We start from the raw sequence: 27745 nt of genomic DNA, 5'->3' as shown, positions 1-27745 counted from the left end.
TCTTATAACCACAAAGAACTGCTAAAAACATTCTAAATAGTATTCTCCTTCCTGTATTGAATTTTAATATATTGGACATTTGTACTGTGTTTTTTCTTTTCATTTATTTTACACACTGTCCCCTCGTTAATGTCTCACACGGTGACGCTCTAGAATGTCATTGCAGAATAGAATGGGGAATGCCCGAACATTTAATTGCTTGCGAAAGTATTCACCTCTCTTGGCTTTTTACCCATTTTGTTACATTATAACTTGCATTTAAACATTTTTGTAATCCAATGCGTGTGATGCATCAGCAATAAATATTCTTAGTGAACTGAAAAAAAAAAAAAAAAAAACCCAAGCAGGCAAGTTACATGTGTGGAATCAAATAACTAAAAATTGGCATGTGCTTATGTATTCACCCTTTTGCTGTGAAGACCCAGAACTTTCTTCTGCAATTATTAAAATTTCACATGCTTAGTGAAAGGAAGTCCCCCTGTGTGCAACCTAAGTGTCACATGTCTGTTGGTATATAAACACAGCTTTTCGGAAAGGCCACAGAGGCTGCAACCAATAAGCAAGAGGCTTCACTAACCAACCACCACCATGAAGACCAAGGAGATCTCCAAACAAGTCACAGACAAAGTTGTTGAGAAATAGAAGTCAGTCAGGGTTGGGTTATTAAAAAAAAAAAAAAAAAAAAAAAAAAATTCCAGTCTCTGGTACAAGCCTGGGAAGAGAGGGTCCCCACCAAAACTCTCAGCCCGGGCAAGGAGGGCATTATTCAGAGGCAGCACAGAGAGGTAACCCTGAAGGAGCTGCAGAGGTCCCAAGCAGAGACTGGAGTATCTGTCCATATGACCACAATAAGCCGTACACTCCATAGAGGTGGCCTTTATGGAAGAAAGGTAACAAACAAGCCTTTACTTACACAAATTGTAAGGCTCATTTTGAGTTTGCCAAAAGACATGTGAGACTCCCCAAATTTGTGACTAAGGTGCTGTGGTCAGATGTGACCAAAATGTAACTTTTTGGCCATCAAGGTAAACTATATGGCGCCACAACAACACAGCTCGTCACCCCAAGAACACCATCCACGCAGTGAAACACGGAGGGGAAGATGGATGGGTGTGAAATACAGGGACATTTCTGAACAAAACATGCTTAGATGGTTTCCTCTGGTGATGTTCATAAGTTGTGTTTTTGCTGCATTTTATAGTACCAGCAAAAGCTATGAGAATTCAAAAATCTCATGCACACACTTTTTTCCCCGACTGATTGGGAAAACTGCAGCATGTCACTTTCAGCGTTTTTGCTAGGCTTACTTCAAAAGTATTAAAAATCACTACAGTTATGTTAGGCTTACTAGTGTTAGAGCAGGTTAGTTTTTATTAGGCATTCATGTAAAACCAACGGCTCACAGAACATTCACAGCGGATCAGGTGTATACCCAGCTTAGCTACAGCAGTGAAACCGAATCTGCCTCTGAAGCAGAACAGTTTTCAGCCTGTGACGAAGACTCTTCCTTCACGGGATCAGACAGCCGAATGGCAGCGGAGTCCATAGTCACTCAGAGGCAGGACCAAGTTCCTCTCTCCCCCCTCCATTGTGGTATCCCCGACAGTACATTTTCCCCTCAAATTCCCCTATTCAGCAGCCCCTGGAATAAAGTTAGATGTCACCAATTTTACCCACTTTGAATTTTTCCAAATTTTTTATATCCCAGAAGTCTACAGTTAATTACCCACCAAACCAATTTATATGCCAGTCAACACATTTCCTAAAAACCCACTACCTTTCATTCCTATTCATTCCCCCACAATGGTCTCTAAAATAAAAAGAAAAATTAGGGCCTTACCCGCAACATGGGGTTAGTAAAAAAAAAAAAAATCCACTCTGTTCCTACTGGGCAACAAAATCTGTGCACAGCACCTTTTTGCAGCAGTCATGTCCCGAGACAGTTCTGAAACCTAATGAGATTCCTTCATTTTAATTACAATTCCCAAGCACACCAAGTACAATCTCCTTAACAAAATCAAGACCACTTATTTCCCTCCTACAAGATTCATTTTTAAATTCATATAACCCCGAGCAAAATGTTGCAGTTGACGAGTCCCAAGAGTCACGAGTTTCAAGAGCTGTCTGTCATTCCGCCAACGCATCCCCTTTAAGGAAGCCAAATAAGCGATAACTTACAAGCGCCTGCATCATCGCCAGCTCTATACTTACCTGGCACATGCGCGCTGCTTCTTCCCCTCGCATTATTGATCATCTGAAGCTGGGTGTACGCGTCACGGCTTCAGAGATGCACACTGCACATGATCGGAAGTGTAGAGCTCTTCTCTGAAGCCGGCACGCGTACACCCGACTTCAGATCAATGATGCAAGGTTTTTTTTGTTTGTTTTTTTTATATATATACACCATGCTCGCTTAATGCTAAAACTGACCTGCCATAATGATTGTTTTTTTTTTTATACCAATTTGGGGTAGATACGATGTTTTGATCGCCTGTTATTACAATGTTGCGGCGACCAAAAAAAACAGTTCTGGCTTATTTTGTTCTCGTTTTGATGTTTACCAATCGGATTAATTCTTTAATTCAATATATTAGGCATTTCTGAATACAGCGATACCAAAAGTGTATTTTTTATTGCTTTATTTTGAATGGAGCACATAAAGTCGAGCTATTTGAACCTATATTTGAAAACTTTTTTTTTTTTTACATGCTTCAAAAGTCTTCTGATCGCTTATGCCACACTTAGGCTACGTTCACATTTGCGTTGTGCGCCGCAGCGTCGGCGCCGCAGCGCACAACGCAAACAAAAACGCAGCAAAACGCATGCACAACGCTGCGTTTTGCGCCGCATGCGTCTTTTTTTAATTGATTTTGGACGCAGCAAAAATGCAACTTGCTGCGTCCTCTGCGCCCGGACGCGGGCGCCGCAGCGACGCATGCGGCGCAAAACGCAAGTGCGACGCATGTCCATGCGCCCCCATGTTAAATATAGGGGCGCATGACGCATGCGGCGCCGCTGCGGCGCCCGCCGCTAATGTGAACGTAGCCTTAGCAGTGCTTCATCCCTGGTATGTGTGGCAGAAATGATCGTCAGCTATGAACGCCAGCCACGGTAAGGCGCTCATAGCAGATCAGCAGTGACAAGCATGCAGACCCCTGGGTCATCATGCCAACCCATCGGCACCCAGTGATCATGTGACAGGGGCACCAATAGGTGTGGCTTATGACACTTGTGTGCATGTTAACCCCTTTACCCCCAAGGGTGGTTTGCACGTTAATGACCGGGCCAATTTTTACAATTCTGACCACTGTCCCTTTATGAGTTTATAACTCTGGAACGCTTCAACGGATCCCGGCGATTCTGACACTGTTTTCTCGTGACATATTGTACTTCATGATAGTCGTAAAAATTTCTTCGATATAACTTGCGTTTATTTGTGAAAAAAACGGAAATTTGGCGAAAATTTTGAAAATTTCGCAATTTTCCAACTTTGAATTTTTATGCCCTTAAATCACAGAGATATGTCACACAAAATACTTAATAGGTAACATTTCCCACATGTCTACTTTACATCAGCACAATTTAGGAACCAAAATTTTTTTTGTTAGGCTATGTTCACACGGTGCGGTTTTTGCTGCGGATCCGCAGCGGAATTGCACTGCGGATCCGCAGCAGTTTTCCATGTAGGTTACAGTACAATGTAACCCAATGGAAAAAAGGACCCGCTGTGCCGACGATCCTTTTTTCCACAGGCAAATCCGCAGCGGTTTTGCCTGCAGAAAAAAGAAGTAGCATGTCACTTCTTTCTGCAGATTCCGCTGCGGGTTTCCAGCAGCACCAATAGGAAACTGCATTTGGAAACCCGCAGTGGAATCCGCAGAAGAAAAAGGATCAAAAACCGCAGCTAAAATCAGCGCTGAATTTAGCTGCGGTTTTTCAAAACAGGACCTGAAAAAAAAAAGGATCGTGTGAACGTAGCCTTAGGGAGTTATATAAGGGTATGTGCACACGATGCAGATTTAGTGCAGAACTGCAGCAGATTTTTCTGCTGCAGAAACGCTGCAGAACTGCACTGTGATTTACAGTACAATGTAAATCAATGGGGAAAAAAAAGCTGTGCACATGGTGCAGAAAAATCTGCGCAGAAACGCTGCAGATTTCAAAGAAGTGCACGTCGCTTCTTTTGTGCAGTTCTGCAGCGTTTCTGCTGCAGTTTTTTCTGCACCATGTGCACAGCTTTTTTTTTTCCCCATTGATTTACATTGTACTGCACAGAAACTGCACAGAAACTGCACAGAAACTGCACAGAAACTGCACAGAAACTGCACAGAAACTGCACAGAAACTGCACAGAAACTGCACAGAATCTGCATAGAAACTGCATCAAATCTGCAGATGCAGATTTAGTGCAGAAAATTCTGCACCACATTTCCTACGTGTGCACATAGCCTAAGGCTACGTTCACACGATCCTTTTTTTCATCCTTTTTTTTTCAGGTCCTGTTTTGAAAAACCGCAGCTAAATTCAGCGCTGATTTTAGCTGCGGTTTTTGATCCTTTTTCTTCTGCGGATTCCACTGCGGGTTTCCAAATGCAGTTTCCTATTGGTGCTGCTGGAAACCCGCAGCGGAATCTGCAGAAAGAAGTGACATGCTACTTCTTTTTTCTGCAGGCAAAACCGCTGCGGATTTGCCTGTGGAAAAAAGGATCGTCGGCACAGCGGGTCCTTTTTTCCATTGGGTTACATTGTACTGTAACCTACATGGAAAACTGCTGCGGATCCGCAGTGCAATTCCGCTGCGGATCCGCAGCAAAAACCGCACCGTGTGAACATAGCCTAAGGGTTAAAAGTTGACCAGCAATTTCTCATTTTTACAACACCATTTTTTTTTTAGGGACCACATCTCATTTGAAGTCATTTTGAGGGGTCTATATGATAGAAAATACCCAAGTGTGACACCATTCTAAAAACTGCACCCCTCAAGGTGCTCAAAACCACATTCAAGAAATTTATTAACCCTTCAGGTGTTTCACAGGAATTTTTGGAATGTTTAAATAAAAATTAACATTTACATTTTTTTTTTTTTTTTTTTTTTTACACAAAATTTATTTCAGCTCCAATTTGTTTTATTTTATTAAGGGTAACAGGAGAAAATGGACCCCAAAAGTTGTTGTACAGTTTGTCCTGAGTACACCGATACCCCATATGTGGGGGTAAACGACTGTTTGGGCGCATGGCAGAGCTCGGAAGGGAAGGAGCGCCATTTGACTTTTCAATGCAAAATTGACTGGAATTAAGATGGGACGCCATGTCGCGTTTGGAGAGCCCCTGATGTGCCTAAACATTAAAACTCCCCACAAGTGACACCATTTTGGAAAGTAGACCCCCTAAGGAACTTATCTAGATGTGTTTTGAGAGCTTTGATCCCTCAAGTGTTTCACTACAGGTTATAACGCAGAGCCGTGAAAATAAAAATTCTTGATTTTTTAGCCCCCAGTTTTGTATTTTCACAAGGGTAACAGGATAAATTGGACCCCAAAAGTTGTTGTCCAATTTGTCCTGAGTACACTGATACCCCTCATATGTGGGGGGGAGAAACCACTGTTTGGGCACATGGCAGAGCTTGGGAGGGAAGGAGTGCCATTAGGAATGCAGACTTAGATGGATTGGTTTGCAGGCGTCACGTTGCATTTGAAGAGCCCCTGATGTAACAGTAGAAACCCCCAAAAGTGACCCCATATTGGAAACTAGACCTCCCAAGGAACTTATCTAGGTGTGTTGTGAGAACTTTGAACTCCCAGGTGTTTCACTACAGTTTACAACGCAGAGCCGTGAAAATAAAAAATCTTTTTTTCCCACAAAAATGATTTTTAGCCCCCCAAATTTATATTTTCCCAAGGGTAACAAGAGAACTTGGACCCCAAAAGTTGTTGTCCAATTTGTCCCGAGTACACTGATGCCCCATATGTTGGGGTAAACCCCTGTTTGGGCGCACGGTAAAGCTTGGAAGGGAAGGAGCACTGTTTTACTTTTTTAATGCAGAATTGGCTGGAATGGAGACCGGCGCCATGTCGCGTTTGGAGAGCTCCTGATGTGCCTAAACAGTGGAAACTCCCCAATTCTAACTGAAACCCTAATCCAAACACACCCCTAACCCTAATCCCCCAACGGTAACCCTAACCACACCCCTAACCCTGACACACCCCTAACTCTAATCCCAACCCTAATCCCAACCGTAAATGTAATCCAAACCCTAACCCTAACTTTAGCCCCAACCCTAGCCCCAACCCTAGCCCCAGCCCTAGCCCCAGCCCTAGCCCCAGCCGTAATCCTAACCCTAGCCCTAACCCTAGCCCTAACCCTAGCCCTAACCCTAGCCCTAACCCTAGCCCTAACCCTAGCCCTAACCCTAGCCCTAACCCTAGCCCTAACCCTAGCCCTAACCCTAGCCCTAACCCTAGCCCTAACCCTAGCCCTAACCCTAGCCCTAACCCTAGCCCTAACCCTAATGGGAAAATGGAAATAAATACTTTTTTTAATTTTATTATTTTTCCCTAACTAAGGGGGTGATGAAGGGGGGTTTGATTTATAGCATTTTTTTATAGCGGATTTTTATGATTGGCAGCCGTCACACACTAAAAGACGCTTTTTATAGCAAAAAAGTTTTTGCGTCTCCACATTGAGACCTATAATTTTTCCATATTTTTGTCCACAGTCATGTGAGGTCTTGTTTTTTGCGGGACGAGTTGACGTTTTTATTGGTAACATTTTCGGACACGTGACGATTTTTGTGAGGCAGAATGACCAAAAACCAGCTATTCATGAATTTCTTTTGGGGGAGGCGTTTATACCGTTCCACGTTTGGTAAAATTGATAAAGCAGTTTTATTCTTCGGGTCAGTACGATTATAGCGATACCTCATTTATATAATTTTTTTATGTTTTGGCGCTTTTATACGATAAAAACTATTTTCTAGAATAAATAATTATTTTGGCATCGCTTTATTCTGAGGACTCTAACTTTTTTCTTTGATGACTATGGCGGCTCGTTTTTTTGCGGGACAAGATGACGTTTTCAGCGGTACCATGGTTATTTGTATCCGTCTTTTTGATCGCGTGTTATTCCACTTTTTGTTCGGTGGTATGATAAAGCGTTTTTTGCCTCTTTTTCCTACGGTGTTCACTGAAGGGGTTAACTAGTGATATAGTTTTATAGGTGGGGTCGTTACGGACGCGGCGATACTAAATATGCGTTCTTTTATTGTTTTATTTTTTTTATTTAGATAAAGAAATGTATTTATGGGAATATTTTTTTTTTTTCTTTATTTAGGATTTTTTTTTTTACACATGTGGAATTTTTTTTTTTTTTTTTTACTTTGTCCCGGGGGGGACATCACAGATCGGTGATCTGACAGTTTGCACATCACTCTGTCAGATCACTGATCTGACTTACAGCACTGCAGGCTTACCAAGCGCCTTCTGCTACTCGGTAAGCCACCTCCCTCCCTGCAGGACCCGGATGCCGCGGCCATCTTGGATCCGGGCACCTGCAGCGAGGAGGAGGTAAGAGACCCTCGCAGCAACGCGATCACATCGCGTTGCTCCGGGGGTCTCAGGGAAGCCCGCAGGGAGCCCCCTCCCTGCGCGATGCTTCCCTGTACTGCCGGCACACCGTGATCATGTTTGATCGCGGTGTGCCGGGGGTTAATGTTCCGGGGGCGGTCCGTGACCGCTCCTGGCACATAGTGCCGGATGTCAGCTGTGATAATCAGCTGACACCCGGCCGCGCTCCCCCCGTAAGCGCCGCCGATCGCGCTGGACATCCCGTCGGTGGTCATACGGGCCCACCCCACCTCGACGGGATAGTACGTCCAATGTCAGAAAGGGGTTACCTTGTCAATTCATGACAGCAACATTTAACAGCCGCAGCTGGATTGCAATTCCATCTGCAGCTGTTAGGCTGTGTTTCCACGGTCAGTAAACGCTGTGGATTTCACGCTGTGTACATACGCAGCGTCAAGATGTTACAGCATAGGGGGAGGGGATTTCATGAAATCCCATCTCCACTATGCGTTCAGACGCAGGGGGCAGACCTGCGTATCCGGACATGCGGCGCATCTTTATAGACAGCAGCATGTGTACTTACAATGCGGAGACACTCTGTCCCCGCAACGTAAATTTCCCATAGACTATCATTACATGCGGTAAAATCACATCTAATGATTAGTCACATGCGTAATAACTGCGTAAACATAGCTTACTAAACATGTCTACTAATTTAAATAAGGTCTTACCTGTCACTCTGCCGGAAGTCAGCGTCCACTGCAGTTCTCACGATAACTTAGCTTACCGATAGAACTGCCGTGCACGTGACCGGGGGTTATCTCAGGTCACCCTAGGCTAGTTCTCACGGTCAGCTGATTGCGAGAACTAGAGTGTAGGTGATCGCCGGAGATCTCCAGTGGTCATCTACAAGCTCTGCTATGTGTGGGTGTTATGCATCCAGATGTAGCACAGCTGGACTCTTCTTGGGACACTTGCTATTAAGGACTACGTCGGAACAGGAAGTATTTGTTTATTATTTTTCTTTGTTTTCAGGCGATCGAGGGCATTCCAGAGTTATTGTCACAAAGTGACATTGGTCAGATTTCTAAAATTTGGCCTGGTTATTAAGGGGTTAAGCATGCAGCTTAAAAACAGAACCTCTCCACACAGCCTTCGAAAAAAATCAACAAGAATGTCAAAGTCGTCTTGATTGACAGTGGCATTTACATGGATGTCCAGAGGCTGGGCTGCATAAGACAATTAACACAGTAACATGGGTCTTCAGTACGCTTTACAGTCAGATGGCAATCTACTGAGCCAGCAATTGTGATGGAAGCTGGAATATGTGCAGGTAAGTGAATCATTTAAATGCGGTCATCAGTGATTAATAACAGCCGGCAGCTGCCCTGCATGGAGCAGACGCAGCTCCCAAGTATATAGAATACTATATACTTGACTTAATTTTTTAAAGCAGCCCCTCTCTGCAGTGGCCTTTATCCATTTTCAGTTATTCCTTCCATGAGCCAGATCATTTTTATTTTTCCATAGACAGCTTGTTTTTTTCCCCTGGGAAGAATTACATTTTGAATGGCCAAATTTAATTTACTTTATGTACTGACAACACAAGGAAAAAAAATCCTTGGGGCGTAAAAACACACACAAAAAATTGTATTTCTGCCTTTATTGCTCTGGTTGCCTTTACAGTGTCTTTAATGCACTGCATACAAGTGGCAATTGCTTGGTAGCATGTATTTTTCCCAAATCTTAAAAGCAGTCAAAAATCTATATCCAATATTAAGACAATTGAAACTAAAAACAAAATATTTTCCTCCATCAATATGTTCTTTACTTTTACATTTTAGTCTACAAAAAGTTGTATGGCATACAGTTGCATACACTGGAGCAAAATGCCAGTTACTGGAGTCATTTTCTAGTCGTTCCAACAAAATCTAGTTTTCTTTCAGGACATCATGCAATACTAAAAATACCATTCATAAAACTTAAAGGGAACCTGTCACCCCCAAAATCGAAGGCATCAGGGGCTTATCTACAGTGTGAAGACAAGAAGAGGACAACATCGTAAGAAGATGGGAGGCCCCGGACCGGACCGTGACGCCCATCGGACCAGAACAGAACTGGGACCGCCCCTGGGTGAGTATACTCTAACCGCTTTCTCATCTTTCAGGACACATCAGTGGCTTATCTACAGCATTACAGAATGCTGTAGATAAGCCCCTGCTGCCGGTGGGCTTAGCTCACCTTCGATTTTGGGGGTGACAGGTTCCCTTTAAATAGGTTTTCCAAAAATGTAATAAAATGATCCCCGTCACATAATACAAATTGCAGCCCACCCTAGCCATATGTGAGGACAGTTTGCATTCGAAAGAAAAAGCAGTATCGCAAACATACATATCTCAGGGAGAAGCCGTAGCAGGGCTGCGATATCAGAAGACAAATCTCCTAAGTGTGTGCCCGGAAGACAGAGGCTGGAAAAAAAAAATCCTGTGCGCACAGTAAGCAAGAGGGTGATGTATTTCTCCTCAGGTCACAGCCCTGCTCTTCAGCTGAGGTACATGGATTTAACATACAGCTCCTCTGACAGTTGAGACAAGTCTCGGGAGCTGTGTTTCTTCAGACTGCAGCCTGTCATGGCACATGGCTGGGAAAGGCTGCAGTATTAATTAATACACGAAGGTTTTTTCTCATACTCTTGGAGAACACGATTGACTCAAAAATCCAAAATTAATGATTACCTGACAAAGGTTTTAGTTGTAACCACTCTGCATCTGATCTGCGATTTAGCTTGTGATCCGATAACTTCCTTCCCACAACAGACTCATCCACTTTCTGCTTCCGTTTCGACCTACTTGGTCTTCCCTTAAAATAAAAAGAGCACAATGAATAGTGAATATGGTTCAGGATTTAAAGTTGTCAATCAAGTGGCTCAATGGCTGTACTCATGTAGAGGCACAAGCCAATAAGCCTAGTGATTGGCTGCAGCACTGTTAACGTGACATCACCACTACAGATCATCAACAAAGACCGGAGGCATCAATGAAAACTGGCACTGAAGCAGGGAAGGGGAAGTAAAAGCTTTATTTTCAACAAGAGGAAGAGGAAGTAGAAAAAACAAACAAAGAGACAAAACTAATTTAAAAGGTAATCTGTCAGCAGGTTTTTGCCATATAGTCAGAGCAGCACGGTGCAGGGGCATAGACCTTGACTCCAGGGATGTTACTTGCTGGTGTCAGCATTGTGAGCTCTGTTAGAACAGCAGCAGAGAAAACAGCGATTGTATCAAAACCGCAGCAAGCAGACCAGCAAAGTTATTATCCTTGGAATCAAGCTCTCAGCTCTTACATCATGCTGCTCTCAGACTACATAGCAAAACCTGCTGACAGATTCCCTTTCACCCCTTCACAACCTTGGACGTATGGATACATTCATGCGCACACGAGCGCGGCCGGGTGTCCGGTGATTCTGACAGCAGACACCCGGCACAGTGTCAGAAGCAGTGCTCACACCACTCCCGGCACAAGATGGCTGCAGGGTCCTGCAGGTAAGGTGGCTTCCCAGTGCCTGCAGAGAGCAGGACCTGAGAAGTCTCCGTCCCTGCTTGTCAGATTGCTGATCTGATACTCTGCATTGCAGAACATCAGATCAGCAATCTGATGTTATAAAGTAATGTGATGGGAAAATAAAAAAAAAAAAAAAAGTAAAAAAGAAATTACGTGGAAATTTTTTTTTAATAAATTCCTAAAGAAAACATGTAAATAAAAAAAAAAAAAAAACAATAAAAGTACACATATTTGGTATTGACGCGTCCGTAGCAACCCACCCGCTCTATAAAAGTAGCAACCCACCCGCTCTGTAAAACTGTCTTACTAATTAATCCCTTTAGTGAACACCGTAAAAAAGGGCAAAATAAAAAAAAACAAAAACAATGCTTTATCATACCGCAGAACAAAAATATATATATATATTTTTTATAATCGTTTTTATTGTGTAAAAGCGCCAAAATATAAAAAGCAATATAAGTGAGGAATAATTGTAATCGAACTGAGCCGAAGAATAAAGCAGTCTTACCAATTTCACTGCAAGTGCAACTGTATAATAAAAAAAAAAAAAAAAAAAACGCAATTCCTGAATCATCCCGCAAAAAAAAAAAAAAAAAAAAAAACCCTCACATGACTGTCGGCCAAAATATGAAAAAATTATAGCACTCAAAATATGGTGATGCAAAAACTAGTTTTTCGCAATAAAAAGCGTCTTTTAGTGTGTGACAGCAGCCAAACATAAACCCAATAAAAATCTGGTATTGCTGTAATCACACCGACCCAAAAAGTAAAGTCGCCTAATCTCTTAGACCACAGAGGAACAGTGTAAAAAATAATTAAAACCAATTCACATGTTGTGATTTTTTCAATTCTGCCTCCCAAAGATCGCAGTAAGGCTTGGCGCACATTTATCCTGCACTCTCTGCTGAGTGCTTACATCGTGGTTTCCGTGCAAATCTCTGAAATAGGTGATTCAGACAGAACCCCTGGTGGAAAATTCCCTATGAGGCAGATTGAGGCACTGTGGACGGCATAGGACATGTGATCCGGCGGTGTGTCTTTTTAGGATTGCATAAAAGTGCACAAAACTGGGGCCGACGGCACTTCTGAAAAGGACACCACTGAACAGAGGCCAGACGGAGTCCAGAGGTAGGCTATGTGCACATGATGCAGATTTAATGCAGAACTGCAGCGTTTTTTTCTGCTGCAGATCTGCACTGTGATGTACAGTACAATGTGAAAAAAAAAAGCTGTGCACATGGTGCAGAAAAATCCGCGCAGAAACGCTGCAGATTTCAAAGAAGTGCATGTCACTTTTGTGCGTTTCTGCAGCGTTTCTGCACCCCTCCATTAATAGAAATCCGCAGTGGTAAAAACTGCAGAAAATCCGCACAAAAAAAAACGCGCAAAAAACGCATCAAAAACGCAGCTTCGGATTCTGCCAGGAGATGCAGATTTTGTGCAGAAAATTCTGCACCCAAATCTGCAATGTGTGCACATAGCCTAACTCTGCTGCCTCATGAATGGATCCCTCAGGGGTTTCATATGAATGACATCACTCGGAGATTTAGATGGAAACCACAAAGTAAGTGCTCAACATAGAGCGCCGGATAAATGTGATCCCAAATGTTATGTAAAATGTTCCCAATAAAAGCTTCAACTCAATCCACAAAAAAAGCAAGTACCCACTCAGATCTGTCATCAGTTAATGGAAATATAGGGGGCAGCCACATTACTGGTAATACAAAGGCTCTGGAAAAGCAAAATGGCTCCTCGCTCCCCATAAGAAATTCAGCAAATTCTCCGCTCCCAAATCCAAAGTGACCCCCTAAACATATAGCACCCACATGTTTGGCATTTTTGTAGTGACGAGAGCCCGCCTAATTTACAGGTGTGTATCTCCAGAAGTATGAGCTGGGCATAATGTACTGGTGACTGCAATGTACTGGTCACTACAGCAGCAGTTTGCAATTTTCACTCAGCAACATCCACTGCTGCCTATTTCTGGAAAACACTCATGGAGTCAAAATTGTCACTACACCTGAATATTGATTCCCAAAGGATTATAATTTCCAAAAGTGGGATCCCTTGTGGGAAGGGGTACATCTGCTCTGTAATATGGCGCTACTTCCCTTCTGAGCTTTGCCCTGTGCCTCTAAAGTAGTTTTCGATCACATATGAGGTTTTAGTGAACTCAGGAGAAATTACACACCAAACTTTGGGGTCCATTTTCTCCTTTTGCCCTTGTAAAAATACAAAATTTGTAGCCAAGAAAGATTTTTGTGGGAAAATGATTTTTTACGGCTTAACCATATAAACTTCTGTGAATCACCTGTGGGTTCAAGGTGCTCAACACACATCTAGATAAGTTCCTTAAGGGGTCTAGTTTCCAAAATGGTGACACGTGGGTGGGTGGGGGGGGGTGTTTCCACTATTTAGGCACATCAGGGGCTCTCCAAACACGACATGGCAACTGCTAATTATTCCAGCATACTCTACATTCAAAAAGTCAAATGGTGCTTCTTTCTTTCCAACCCGTGCGCCCAAACAGTTTTTCTCCACATACTGGGTATCTGAGCACTCAGGAGGAATTGCTCAACAAATTTTATGGTCCATTTTCTCCTGTTAAACTTGCAAAAGTAAAAAAAAAAAAAAAAGAAAAAAAAAAAAAAGTTTAAAAGGAACATGCAAATTTTGTTGGAAAAATGAGAAATCGCTGGTCAGTTTTTAACTCAACTTCCTAACAACAAATAAAATTATGTTTAAAAAAATTGTAAAATTGTGCGGATGTGAAGTAGACATGTGGGAAATGTTATTTATTAACTACCGGTATATTGTGTGAGACATTAAGGGCATAAGAATTCAAAGTTTGAAAATTGTGGAGAGGAAAAAAAAAAAGGAAATTTTGCAAATAAACTCAAGTCATGTTCAAGAAATTTTTACCAACAACATGAATTACAATATGTCACGAGAAAATCTCAGAGTCAGTGGGATGCGATGAAGAGTTCCACAGTTATTACACATAAATTGACACTGGTCAGAATGGTAAAATTTGGCCCTGTCATGATGGTGAAGACGGGCTTGGGGGTTAAAACAACCCTGGCTATATTATATATACCGTATATACTCAAGCATAAGCCGACCCGAATATAACCAGAGGCACCTAATTTTACCACATAAAAATGGGAAAACATGTTGACTCGAGTATAAGCCTGGTATGCATTGTCCCTACATCCCCATCCTGGTATGCATGGCCCCCTCATCCCCATCCTGGTATGCATGGCCCCCCTCATCCCCATCCTGGTATGCATGGGCCCCCTCATCCTCATCCTGGTATGCATGGGCCCCCTCATCCTAGTATGCATTGTCCCCCTCATCCCCATCCTGGTATGCATTGTCCCTACATCCCCATCCTGGTATGCATGGCCCCCTCATCCCCATCCTGGTATGCATGGCCCCCTCATCCCCATCCTGGTATGCATGGCCCCCTCATCCCCATCCTGGTATGCATGGCCCCCTCATCCCCATCCTGGTATGCATGGCCCCCTCATCCCCATCCTGGTATGCATGGCCCCCTCATCCCCATCCTGGTATGCATGGCCCCCTCATCCCCATCCTGGTATGCATGGCCCCCTCATCCCCATCCTGGTATGCATGGCCCCCTCATCCCCATCCTGGTATGCATGGCCCCCTCATCCCCATCCTGGTATGCATGGCCCCCTCATCCCCATCCTGGTATGCATGGCCCCCCTCATCCCCATCCTGGTATGCATGGGCCCCCTCATCCCCATCCTGGTATGCATGGGCCCCCTCATCCTCATCCTGGTATGCATGGGCCCCCTCATCCTCATCCTGGTATGCATGGGCCCCCTCATCCTCATCCTGGTATGCATGGGCCCCCTCATCCTCATCCTGGTATGCATGGGCCCCCTCATCCTCATCCTGGTATGCATGGGCCCCCTCATCCTCATCCTGGTATGCATGGGCCCCCTCATCCTCATCCTGGTATGCATGGGCCCCCTCATCCTCATATGCATGGGCCCCCTCATCCTCATATGCATGGGCCCCCTCATCCTCATCCTGGTATGCATGGGCCCCCTCATCCTCATCCTGGTATGCATGGGCCCCCTTATCCCCATCCTGGTATGAACGGCCTCCTCATCCCCATCCTGGTATGAACGGCCTCCTCATCCCTATCCTGGCAAGCATGGCCCTCTCATCCCCATCCTGGTATGCATGGCCCCTCATCCCCATCCTGGTATGCATGGTCCCCCTCATCCCCATCCTTGTAAGCATGGTCTCCTCATACTTCTCCTGGTATGCATGGTCCCATCAGAAAAAAAAACAAAACAAAAAGAAAACCATTCTACTTACCTTCCTGCGCTCCCTCGCGTCTTGTTCCGATGCCAGCAGATTTATGCTTGTAAGCAGCGAATTGCACGGACGTCATGCGCTGCTTACAAGCAGAGGACATCTGCCGGAATATTCACTGCTCTCCACGCAGGGACTAGGTTTGGAAAGCAGCGAGTATTAATTGCTGTTCAGTAGTGCACACAGTAGCAGCAGCCGCCGGCTTCCTGCTGCAGTCAGGCTTTCACACGTGCCCGCTACTAATGGGAATGAATATTCACTGCCCTATATGGGAGAGGAGGGAAGTGTATACTCATTCCCTTAAGTAGCGGGCACACGTGATCGCCCTCCAGATGCAGGAAGCCGGCGGCTGCGACTACTGTGCACGCTGTTAAAGAGCAATGAATATTCACTAGCAGAGCAGTGAATATTTCTCTTTAGCAGAGGGCACAGGCTTTAGCCGCAGCAGCCAGCTCCTGCCTTCTGTGTGCCGCTGCCGCTCCCCATCCATCTTGTGGGACCCTCACTTGAGTTTAAGCTGAGGGAGTTTTTCCAGCATATATATATATATATAAAAAAACTCAGCTTATACTCTAGTATATATAAATTTCAGGAAAATCATCATACAAATACAGAAGAATGAATACCTACCCCTCTCTCCTTATAATGTTTAAACATCCTCAGGCAATGTTCCACTATAAAGAGCAGATAGATTCCTCCAAGGGCAACAAGACCTTTCATAACACCATCATATTTCTCCAAAAACTCTGTGCCCGAGGAAAGGCCCAAATCTTTGCCATGGTCATGACTATGCCCGGATCCTTCTGATGCATGATCATGTCCCTCCTGTGACTGAAAATCAGAGAAAAAGGTGAATTATGTAGATAATCTTTATTTTTATATAGCGCTAACATATTCTGCAGCGCTTTACAGTTTGCACACATTATCATCACTGTTCCCGATGGGGCTGTAGATGGAGTAGAAGGTAAGACAGCCCACTTATGTAAAGAGTACCATCTCATACAGGAGGGGATTGAGAGGTGGCAACGGGAGGAAAAGCCAAGGAAATATTCACCATCCAGTAATGGTTGAGTGGTATACACTCACCAAAGCAAGCAATTGGGAAGCAAGAAGTTCTTGGCTTTTGAATGATAAAACGCTTCTTCAGGTTGTCAAACTTGACATAATTCTGTCTTTAGGGAATCAAAAAGGCATGACCACTTTCTGAATGAACAGCTGTCTTGATACCACATCTGAGGACAAAGCCATTCTTTTATTTCTAATTTTTGCTGGAGAACAGATTTATCTAGTATTCCTTGTTTTGTGGAGTATTCTTAACCCTCAATTTGCTAGAAAAGGTACTAACTATGACTGACGTTATGGGATATATTACAATCTGATTGTAATATGAAAAAAATAAAAAATATTGGGGGTGATACGGAGGCAATTACTTTTCTTCATAGAGGATAGTGAAAAATACCACATTTCCAAATCAGGTTTAATGAAGTTGGCCACTACTTGGACAACTTCTCATACCCCACACTTGGCCCTGATAAAATAAAAAAGCTGGAACTCGAACCCCCCCGACTCATGTGCGGTTGTTGTAACATGTGACTCCAGCGCTGACATCACTGTACCTGCCTTCCTATCAACTGAAGAGGAAGTCAGATCAGCTGCAGCCCGGACTTCCTGTTCATGTTCAGTTTGTTTCAAGGTGGTGACAGTGATGTCAGTGCTGATTGGGCACTGGGGGGGTCACATGTCACAACAACCGCAAGAGAGCGAGTGCAGACATCGGGGGAACAGCGTCGGCACAGGAGGGAGGGTATAGGGCTTATTATTTTATCGGGGCCAAGAATGGGGTATGAGAAGGGTGTTCCACTAGTAGTGGACAAACCCTTTAAAAACACTAGAAAAAAAAACAAAATGTAAGAAATATAAAAATGTTAAACTATTTTTTAAAAAAGTGTACTCAAATCACCTCTCTTCCCAATCTGAAAATAAGGAAATTTGTCTTTGCTAATTTTTTTTTTTTTTTTACATATGACATGTTACTACAACTGGTTTTTCGTTAACCTTGCCTCCCCCACTACCACCCACAAAAAAATACATATATCAAAGCTGTTAAGTAATATATACTTCAAAATAGTACTAAAAAAACACATCAGCTCAAAAGATAAAAAAAATATATATATATATATATATATATATATATATATATATATATATATATATATATATATATATATATATATATATATATTTATTTATTAAGTCTCCATTCACAAAATTCTAATAAAAAATAAATCCGGAAACCTATGAGAAAAACAATATGAGCTTGGTATCACGGTGATTGTGCTGAATTAATTATGTTGTCATTTTTACTGCACAATACGGGTATCAGCGTCATTTTCATGGTAAATAATACAGCTGCAACAATAGTGCTGTAATAAAACCAATGGTGGTAGTTTTTTTTTTCTCCATTTCACCCAATTTAGATTCTTGCCCCTTTTTTCAGTACATTATATGTTAAAATAACTGGAGTCATTCAAAAATCCAATTTGTCTTGCAACAAACAGGCCCTCGTACAGGTATATTGCTGGAAAAAAATAAGTAAAAAAAACTATGGGATCCAGTTGGATAAACACACAGATGTGCTGCGCTGCTGAAGTGATTCAAATTTTCAGAAAAGATGAAGAAAAGGCTTTTTATTAACAACGCGTTCAAACGCCGCACCAGCGTCTCTTTCAAATGACAAAAAAAAAAAATACATTTGTTCTGTTCACTTGAAAGACTCTGGTACAGCGTTTAAATACGTTGAGAATAAAAAGCCTTTTCCTCATCATCTTTTCTGAAGAACTGATTCACTCCAGCAGCGCAGCCCATCTGCGTGTTTATCCAACTGGATCCAATATTTCCTGGAGGAACAGCACTGTCCTACTCTCCCTCCATAGGGTGTCACCCTATTGGGCGCTCTGTTCCCCACTCCTAGGTTTACACAAGTGTAAAACAATGATTAATTGAAGTCAGAGGAAGAAAACAAAAGGATAAAAAAAAAATAATTGCATAACATTTGCATTTCACACATAATGAATGAGAATTTCAACAACAGGCCGTAATTAAATGAAGTGTTTACATGGGGTAAGAGATGAAGAAGTGCATCTCCACTCAGGGTTCCCACAGCCAACGCAACAAGGAAGTTGAGCAGAAACTTGAAGCAGCCTTGATTAATGATTGGAATCAAAATAACTCCCAGCAAGGACAACAGACTGATGATCGTGATGGAGACGAGGCCGTAGATCCAGGCTACAAATGGAAAAGTTTTGACAGTTAGGAAAACATTACAGCAGCAGAAGATAATAGCATGAAAAAAAGTTTATAGGTGTGTAATCATAGCAGCCTACTTCTGGAAAGCCTGCTGGTTAAGGAAAAAGAAAAAAAAAGGCAACTACATCAACAGTTGGCAACAGCCTGAGCCAATGATTGGGAAAGAGCGGGACACTAGGCACAGATCACAGCCGTGCTTGTCTCAGCGCAGAGCCGAGATGCCTGCAGTCCAGCACAAGTCCACGGATGATCTGCAGGAATAAGTGCGAGTGGTGCTCCTTTTGTGATCTACTGCATTAATTATTGCTTATACGTAGAAACTGAAAGCTGTGAAAAAAGGTGGAAAGTGAATTGCTATCTACAGAGATTACAGACAAGCCACATTTGTTCTGCAGATTTACCACCAACTCCCTTTTAAAAAGGGTGTACTCATCTGTGAGAAATTCCTAATTACATATACGAACAGTAAAGTAGGGCAATGGATTTCACACCACTTCTACAATTGGCAGACACTATTTTCCTAAAGGTACCGTCACACTAAACGATATCGCTAGCGATCCGTGACGTTGCAGCGTCCTGGCTAGCGATATCGTTGAGTTTGACACGCAGCAGCGATCAGGATCCTGCTGTGATATCGCTGGTCGTTGGTTAAAGTTCAGAACTTTATTTGGTCATCAGATCGCCGTGTATCGCTGTGTTTGACAGCAAAAGCAACGATACCAGCGATGTTTTACAATGGTAACCAGGGTAAACATCGGGTTACCAAGCGCAGGGCCGTGCTTAGTAACCCGATGTTTACCCTGGTTACCAGTGTAAAATGTAAAAAAACAAACACTACATACTCACCTTCGCGTCCCCCCGCCGTCCGCTTCCTGCACTGACTGACTGCCGTAAAGTGAAAGTACAGCACAGCGGTGACGTCACCGCTCTGCTGTTAGGGCCGGCGCTCAGTCAGTGCAGGAAGCGGACGCCGGGGGACGCGAAGGTGAGTATGTAGTGTTTGTTTTTTTACATTTTACACTGGTAACCAGGGTAAACATCGGGTTACTAAGCGCGGCCCTGCGCTTAGCAACCCGATGTTTACCCTGGTTACCCGGGGACCTCGGCATCGTTGGTCGCTGGAGAGCGGTCTGTGTGACAGCTCTCCAGCGACCAAACAGCGACGCTGCAGCGATCGGCATCGTTGTCTGTATCGCTGCAGCGTTGCTTAGTGTGACGGTATCTTTTGATAAGGCCCCTTTCACACATCAGTTTTTTGCTGTCAGTCGCAATCCGTCGAATTTTGGAAAAAAAAACAAAAAAACAGATCCTGATGCCACCTGATCTGTTTTTTTCTCAGACTTGTATTAGAGATGGATGGCCTCACGTTTCATCCGTTGTTCGCCAGTTCCGTCGAAAATTGTTTGTCCGGAGACAATGGACAAAGTAAAAATTTTTGTGTCTGTTGAAAAAACAGACAGCAACGGATCCATCGCCGTCCGTCGTTTCCTCGAATGGAAGCCTATGGGCGCCGGAGCAGTCAAACGATGGAATCCGGCAACGGATTCAGTTTTTTTTTTAACCAAGCATGCTCCGATTTTTTTAGGATCCAATTAGCCAGATCAGGTAGTCTGATCCGGCAAAAAAAACGGATCCGTGGCATCAGTTTTTCACAATCTGCGACGGATCCGTTTATTTAAAAATTTGACAGATTGTGACTGATGGCAAAAAACTGATGTGTGAAGCAAGTTTGTAGCTGGCTTTGAACATAGTAAATGTTGAGTACAATGTGTCTGAAAAAAAAAATAAAAATTAGAAGTACCACCACTAGAAAACACAAATTAGCAAATTAGGAGAGACTTATCTTTGCTAACATAGGCCATAAATATATATATGTTCTAGATCGCTACACATGTCGGATGGGGGTGCCAAGGGCCCACCAGTTACACCAACTGAGACCCCCTTTCAGATAGCAAATACATTACCCTCATTCACAAACTCGCCTATGTATAAGAAAGGGACAAAACCTATGAGAAACAAAATCAACGTATACCCTGCTATAAGTAAAAATCAATAGTGCACATAAGTAACATAGGGGACTTCATACACACTGTTATTGATATAGAAAAGAGTGAGTGAATGTGAGAGTGAGTGAGTGTGTGTTCCCAGCATCTAGGTGTACCCAATTGGGACGGTCCTAACCTTTGACACAAAGTTTTAATACTAGAGGTTAGGCCTGTCCTAAGTGGCTACACCTTGATGCTGGTGGGATTGCTTTTTTCGCTTTTGTTGATCAATAACAGTGTTTACTAAGCACACCATGTTATTAATGGGCACTATTGCTTTTTACTTCCTTACAGCAGGGTACATGTGATTTTGTTTTTAGCTTTGGTTTGGTCTGTTTAATGGCCAGTGTGAACAAGCTCTTACACGGTGCATGCATACCAGCTTATACACCAATTCTTTCTTTACCCTATAATAATTGTCAGTTTGTTAAATGAGTGATGAGATGCTGTGCTGCCTGTCAGTACTTGGCAAAACTACATTGTGCCAACAGCCCACAAGAAAAGTTGACTGATTTCCCTCTGGATCCAGAGATTGGAATACATTGTTGTGCAAATATATATAAAAAAAAATAATATATAAATATATATATATATATTTTTTTTTTTTGGGGGGGAAAAAAAACAGAAAACAAACTTAAAATGTTCAAGACTCTTCATACCCTTAGGCTGCCGTCACACTAGCAGTATTTGGTCAGTATTTTACATCAGTATTTGTAAGCCAAAACCAGGAGTGCGTGATAAATATAGAAGTGGTGCATATGTTTCTATTATACTTTTCCTCTAATTGTTCCACTCCTGGTTTTGGCTTACAAATACTGATGTAAAATACTGACCAAATACTGATAGTGTGACGGCAGCCTTATTGTAAAACACTTTGCTTTTACTATGTGCTTTGAGACTTTCTGCTTCAGGTTTTCAAAAACAATATGTCAGAAAAAAAGAGGGTTCACAATACTCTGAAGTGAAATCTGCTCAAAAGTAAGCACTGTCCAATCAAAAGGCTGCACAGGAAAAAAAAATACTTAAAAAAGGTTTCAGGAAACGCTTATGCTTTAAGGTGTGTGCGCTTCTTTCTTTAACACCTCAGAACAATCCATGTGCACATATCCTTAGTAGTGATCAGCGAGTGTACTCGTTGCTCATACACTCGGGTGACCTCCGAGTATTTGTTAGTGCTCGGACATTTAGTTTTCATTACGGCAGCTGAATGATTTACAGCTACTAGCCAGGCTGAGTACATGTGGGAGTTGCCTGGTTGCTAGGGAATTCTCACATGTAATCAAGCTGGCTAGTAGATGTAATTCATGCTGCTGAGGGGATGAAAACTAAATCTCCGAGCAGTCACAAATACTCAGAGATCACCCGAGTGTGCTCTGGAAAACCCAAGCAAGGAGTATACTCGCTCATCACTAATCCTTAGACTTCTAGTCCAAACTTCATGCACCTCTGCAGATAGAAGAGTCACCAAAACCAAGAATTTACTTACCAGATATTGGTCCTTTACTTCCTTCGGAAGCCTTTACTTCTACATCAGTGAAATGCTTGATACAAAACCTACTATCAATCTGATACAACAGTGCAGGACATAGGTACGCAAACTGGTCAGGGGAAATCGGAGAGTGGAGATTCAATCCATAATAATTGAGGAGCTGAGTAACATTTAAACACTAAAGGAAAAAAAATAAAGGGAAAAAATAAACACTGCGTTTTAACATGCCCGATATATATAATATACCATAAAGGCCAATTCACACCTTTTCCCATCTGTATGGTTTGTCAAAAATAGAAAAGCAGGGCAGCAACAAACAATCCAGATAAAAAAAAGTTATGAATGGAGGCAGCACACCAAGCAATATGGAGAGAAAAAAAAGCCATTTATTAGCCCATAATGGCTGGGGCAACGTTTCGGTTCTCAGGTATGAATCTTTCTCAAGAAGTGTTAGGATATAAATGCCATATATGTAACAGGCAAAGTAATTAGGAAGGGGATTATACAATGGTATAAAAAATACAATATAAAGATATATGACCATGTGCTACACATTAAAGACACCTGGATGTGAAGGTATTCTAGTATCAGCGTACAGAAAAAGTGCAATTCATGCTTAGTTATGCAGGTAAATACCAGGTGGAGAAAAAAAAACACCACACAATAATTAAATATAGCTCTGTATTGTTCATCCGCTATATTCTTTTACAGTAAGAATTAGAAGTAAAAGGAACAACAGACTATATACATAATCATATTTCCAACTACGATATTTGCCTTTGCCATCACAAGTGTAACTGCATCAAAGATAAAAGAAACAATTACTGGCCATTACTAGGCTCAAGGACATCAGCGTCTCATCAGAGAGCTGTGAACGCTGCAGCACACGTACCGCAAGCGACAGGAGACCCAGCATCAACATCACTTGAGGGAGAGTATTTTATTTATTTTTTTTTAAGATGCAGGAAGACCGCATTTAAACCCCCTTAACGACCAGGGGTATTTCAGTTTTTAAACTTCTGTTTTTTGGTCTCCTTCCCAGAGCCATAACGTTTTAATTTTCTGAGGGCTTGTTTTTGTGCGGGACGAATTGTACTTTTGAATGACACCATTGGTTTTAACATATGGTCTACTGGAACACGGGGAGAAAATTCCAAGTGTGGTGAAATTGCAACAGAAGTGCAATTCCACAGTTTTGTTTTTTTTTACCATGATTACTAAATTCTAAAACTGACCTGCCATTATGATTATCCAGGTCACTGCGAGTTTATAGACACCAAACATGTCTAGGTTCTTTATTTAAGTGGTGGGAAAAAAAAAATCCAAAATTTGTTTAAAAAAAAAAAAAAAAAAAAAAAAAAAAAAAAAGCGTCTCCATTTTTCGTGATCTGGGGCTGGGTGAGGGTCACTGCAGAGAGCTGGTGACGCTGAGGAGCAGCGGTCAGCGACGAGAGGAGAGTGTCATTTTTCTTTTATTGCAGCAGATGCTATAGGGTGTATGGTTGGCATAAACTGCATTATATGAGCATCTTATGGGGCCCATCATCTCTAAGAAGCATTATATAGGGTGTATTTATTATGGCGCATCTTATGGGGCCCATCATCAACTTTATGGAGCATTATATGGGGCGTATTTTGTATGGAGCATCTTATGGGGCCAATGTCTCAATGTAATTTTATTGCTATTTTTATTTTTGAAATTTATCAGTACCTGCTGCATTTCCCACCCTAGGCTTATACTCGAGTCATTAAGTTTCCCAGTTTTTTGTGGTAAAATTAAGTGCCTCAGCTTATACTCTAGCTTATACAGTATTTGATTTTTGTTTTTTAATTGTTTTATTTTGAATGGGGCTCCAATGCAATGCATGCTTCAATAGTGTCCATGGGAGACTAAAAGCTGCACTACTTCGATCGCCTCTGCTACATACAGGCGATGATCAGATAGCCTATGTGTAGCAGAAATGCTTACTAGCCATCAGCGCCGACCACCAAATTGTGTGCGGTGACTGAACTATAGAACAAACAATCCCTTCAATATAAATACACAGGAATAAAATAAACACAAACACATACTCCACTGACCTCATCATGATCATGCACTTCATTATCATGTTCACTGTGACTCTTCATAAAGTCTGCATGGCTTTTTACACTAGGCTGGTCATTGGGTGCTTCTCTCTTACGGGTGTTTCGGTGAAGGTATTCAGGCCCCTGCTTGTGTTCCTCGGATTCCAGATTATCATCGTCCACATTCCCAGGAATAAGCGAAGCAGCAAAGTTACGGTCCGGTTTGTAACCACGCTTGTTTTCATCTTGAGCTTGTTCAAAATGAAGCTGCGCTGAGCCTACAGCACCTTCGCTGGGTTTTGGTCCTTTTGGTCTCTTTTTATGTTTATGAGGTTTCTTTTCTACATGTTCCTGGGTTGTATTTGTACCAGTCAATGGTTCATTTGTTTGCCCTTCAAGTGACACATTGCTGACAGCAGCACTGTGATTGTGGTGGCTATTGTTATGGGAATAGTATGTGCTATTATGAACATGATGATGCAAGTGATTTTTGTGGGTAGTTTTATGCTCCATGTGAACAGATGCCTTTTTCTCGTTACACTTGTTAAACTCTTTTGTGGAAACACTTTTGGATTCATTTTTCTCCTTTGTGTGGGGATGGGAATCTATATGATCAGGTACATGTAAATGCTTTCCTTCTTGAACATCTAAAACATCCAGATGTGAAACAGGATCATGGCCAATGTCCTCATGACCTATTTCAACTACTTTCACCTCACCAAGTCCCAAGCTGGATAAAAGTTTTTCCAGCCCATAATATGACAATCTCCCATTTTCCCCATAGCGATGGAACAGTTTCTCAATAAAATATCGTTGCTCATGCTCGGCTTCAGGCACTAAAGACTTGCTCGTGGACAGCTCTGCCGCGGCATTCTGGAGATATGGCTGTTCGGAGATCTGGTAATCGTTGTGACTCCGAGCATGGCTTTCTTCTGAGGTGTGCTCATGTACATAGCCATGGCAATGGTTGCAGTGATTAAAAATAAATGTAAATAAACAAATAAAGCAAAATTTTGTGTGCACGTGTACCTTCATTTCTATTCCACCTGGCCAAGAAAAAAAAAATAAACAAAAGGGAAATAAGAATGTTAGTACATAATGCCATCTAGCTCAAGATACACCCCAAATCTCTACTAAAATGTCAAATAAAGTTATAGCGGTAGATACAGTTTATGCTCTCTGGTCACACTAGATATTGCTGTTAACAATTCAACGACAGTCATGACACAGTGTAACCAAGTGTCCGGCTCATATACACAGACTAATGTTAGCCGAACCCACCAACATCGACAGATTGGGCCGACAATCCAATGTGTGTTGGCACGGGCCAACTGATCGTCAGAGAAGACATGGATCAGGCATGTCCGATTTTGGACCACCGATCACTTGGTTCTCCCAGAGATAAGCAGCCAACACAAATGTTTATCAGCTGCTCTGTCATGAAGAAAGTATGACTGCTTGGCCAAACATGTATGGGAGGGCCAGCTGAAATGGCTTTCCTGAACAATCTAATCAGTAGGGCCAGCTTAACTTACACAAATATTTTTTATTTTATTTTTATAAATGCATCACAAATATTCATTACAAATGGCGACAACGAGGCTCTGTGTTCATGCTCTCGGACTTCCCCCGAGTTCAAACATCTGGGGCAGAACTCGCCTGGAGCTTCATATGCTTGCCTGCCTTCCATTAGATTATGTTGGGCTAATAATAATATTACAAAGTGCACCAGCCACCATCATGGCCATGAAATTCAACTACAGTTGCTATATGTCATTTTTAATTTCAAGTGCAAGTAGCACTCTGAAATTACTCCAAAATCTTGTATGAAAACAATTGTAAACTAAAGTAAAACATAAATAAATAAAACAGGCATTTTCTTTGAAAGCTGTATAATAAGAACTCCTTCTATAACCCAAAGCCTCCAAAAATCGCAAATAATCCCATTTCTCTTTACTATATTCACCAAGAAATACAACAAACCAGAAAAGTATACTTTACATAAAAGAAAAAAAAGCAAACCAATATTAACCAGACAGAAAAGGTAGCATGAGACACCAAGTGCTGCTTACCAATCTTGTAGACATACCTACAGCAATAATGGCTAGTTATCCTTTCTCTCCAAGGTTTCACCGCAATTGAAAAAAATCCAGCTACTAAATCTAGGAGACATTTTATAACACTTCCACACTTGGGGGAAGGGCTTGTAGACACAATGTTAAGAAACGCTACACAATGAAACTATTAATTTTTTTTTTCTTACAAAGTTTCCCCACAAATAGAATATTCTCTGAAAAGTTCCATGTGACAGAGATACTTAGTGGAGGGCATCCTCAAGGCCAGGAGAGCTTTTAGAAATAATAGTAACATTGTATGTACAAAAAGAACAAGATGTCTCCAGTGCTGTTTATTATTTGTCAGTAACATACATGCAAGTATGGAAGCTGGGACATAGATCTCATACACTACAACACAATGAATGTTGGACACCGCAACAATTCAAATTTTGGGATGTTCACACTAGCCTAGTCATACACTTCCTGTGGAAGCGGGATGAAACACGCGTCGGGGTGGAGAGACACTGGACCTGACCTGCACCTGGGTAAACTCACTATAGAGCAATACTATTTAGGCAGAAAAAGGGCAGAATCACTGCACTTGTGGAGACTATAAAAATGAAAGGCATGTGCAGACTATCAGGAATTGGCAGCGCTTTGGATGCAGCACATGTCTGCTGCGTCAAAAGTGCTGCCGGCTTTTGAAGGTGAAGGCAGGTGAATCCACATGTGTTCACTGAACCATGCGGTTTCACAGCGTCCAATACATTGTATGGATGAAATTTCTCTTGTGGAGACTCGGGTCTCAACAACAGAAATAGACATGCTGCGGTCTGGAGAGAAGCGCCGCATGTCCGTGGGTGAGCTTCTGGCGTCTGCAGACTCATAGTGGGCATGCGATTTCTTGAAATCCCATCCATTATGCTGTAACATCTGGACACTGTTGGTTGGACGCTGCACAAGTACTTAGCGTCCGATCCGCAGTGTTTACGGACCGTCTGCACATACCCTAACACAAACAGCTCACCCCTCCACATGAGTGAAAGGAGGGTGAGCTCATTGTAAAGGGGTAGGAGTAAGGAGTATCACTCCGAAATGCATCAACCATAACAGTTCTCTTGCAGGACGTTTTTTTCCTCTGTCTTTGATCTGGCCATCACATGTTTTCAGTGGATTCAAATAAATGCCCTTTTTAATGAAGTGCTGGATCAACTGCTGCCCTTTGAATGGCCAAATACTGTGCTTAGCTGTTGATATAAATCACTGAATTTGCTACTGATATTACCGTATCATATATGTCCCCTGTACAG

At 42.4% G+C, this 27745-nt stretch overlaps 1 protein-coding gene across 1 annotated transcript in view; it reads right to left on the bottom strand.

The window, feature by feature from the left end:
• The window catches only part of SLC39A10 (solute carrier family 39 member 10), a 55294-nt gene that overhangs the window by 8386 nt on the left and 19163 nt on the right, over positions 1–27745 (bottom strand). Inside the window, exons 2-6 of the mRNA XM_077275382.1 lie at positions 24394–25424; positions 22309–22489; positions 18587–18756; positions 16102–16302; positions 10297–10420 (exon numbers count right to left, since the gene is read on the bottom strand). Coding sequence (XP_077131497.1) covers positions 10297–10420; positions 16102–16302; positions 18587–18756; positions 22309–22489; positions 24394–25413 — 1696 coding nt within the window. The 5' untranslated portion in view covers positions 25414–25424. The remainder of the gene's footprint in view (positions 1–10296; positions 10421–16101; positions 16303–18586; positions 18757–22308; positions 22490–24393; positions 25425–27745) is intronic.

This window comes from Ranitomeya variabilis, chromosome 7 (genome assembly GCF_051348905.1).
Source record: "Ranitomeya variabilis isolate aRanVar5 chromosome 7, aRanVar5.hap1, whole genome shotgun sequence".
Lineage (NCBI taxonomy): Eukaryota > Metazoa > Chordata > Amphibia > Anura > Dendrobatidae > Ranitomeya > Ranitomeya variabilis.
This window is presented reverse-complemented; position numbering and strand designations above follow the sequence as displayed.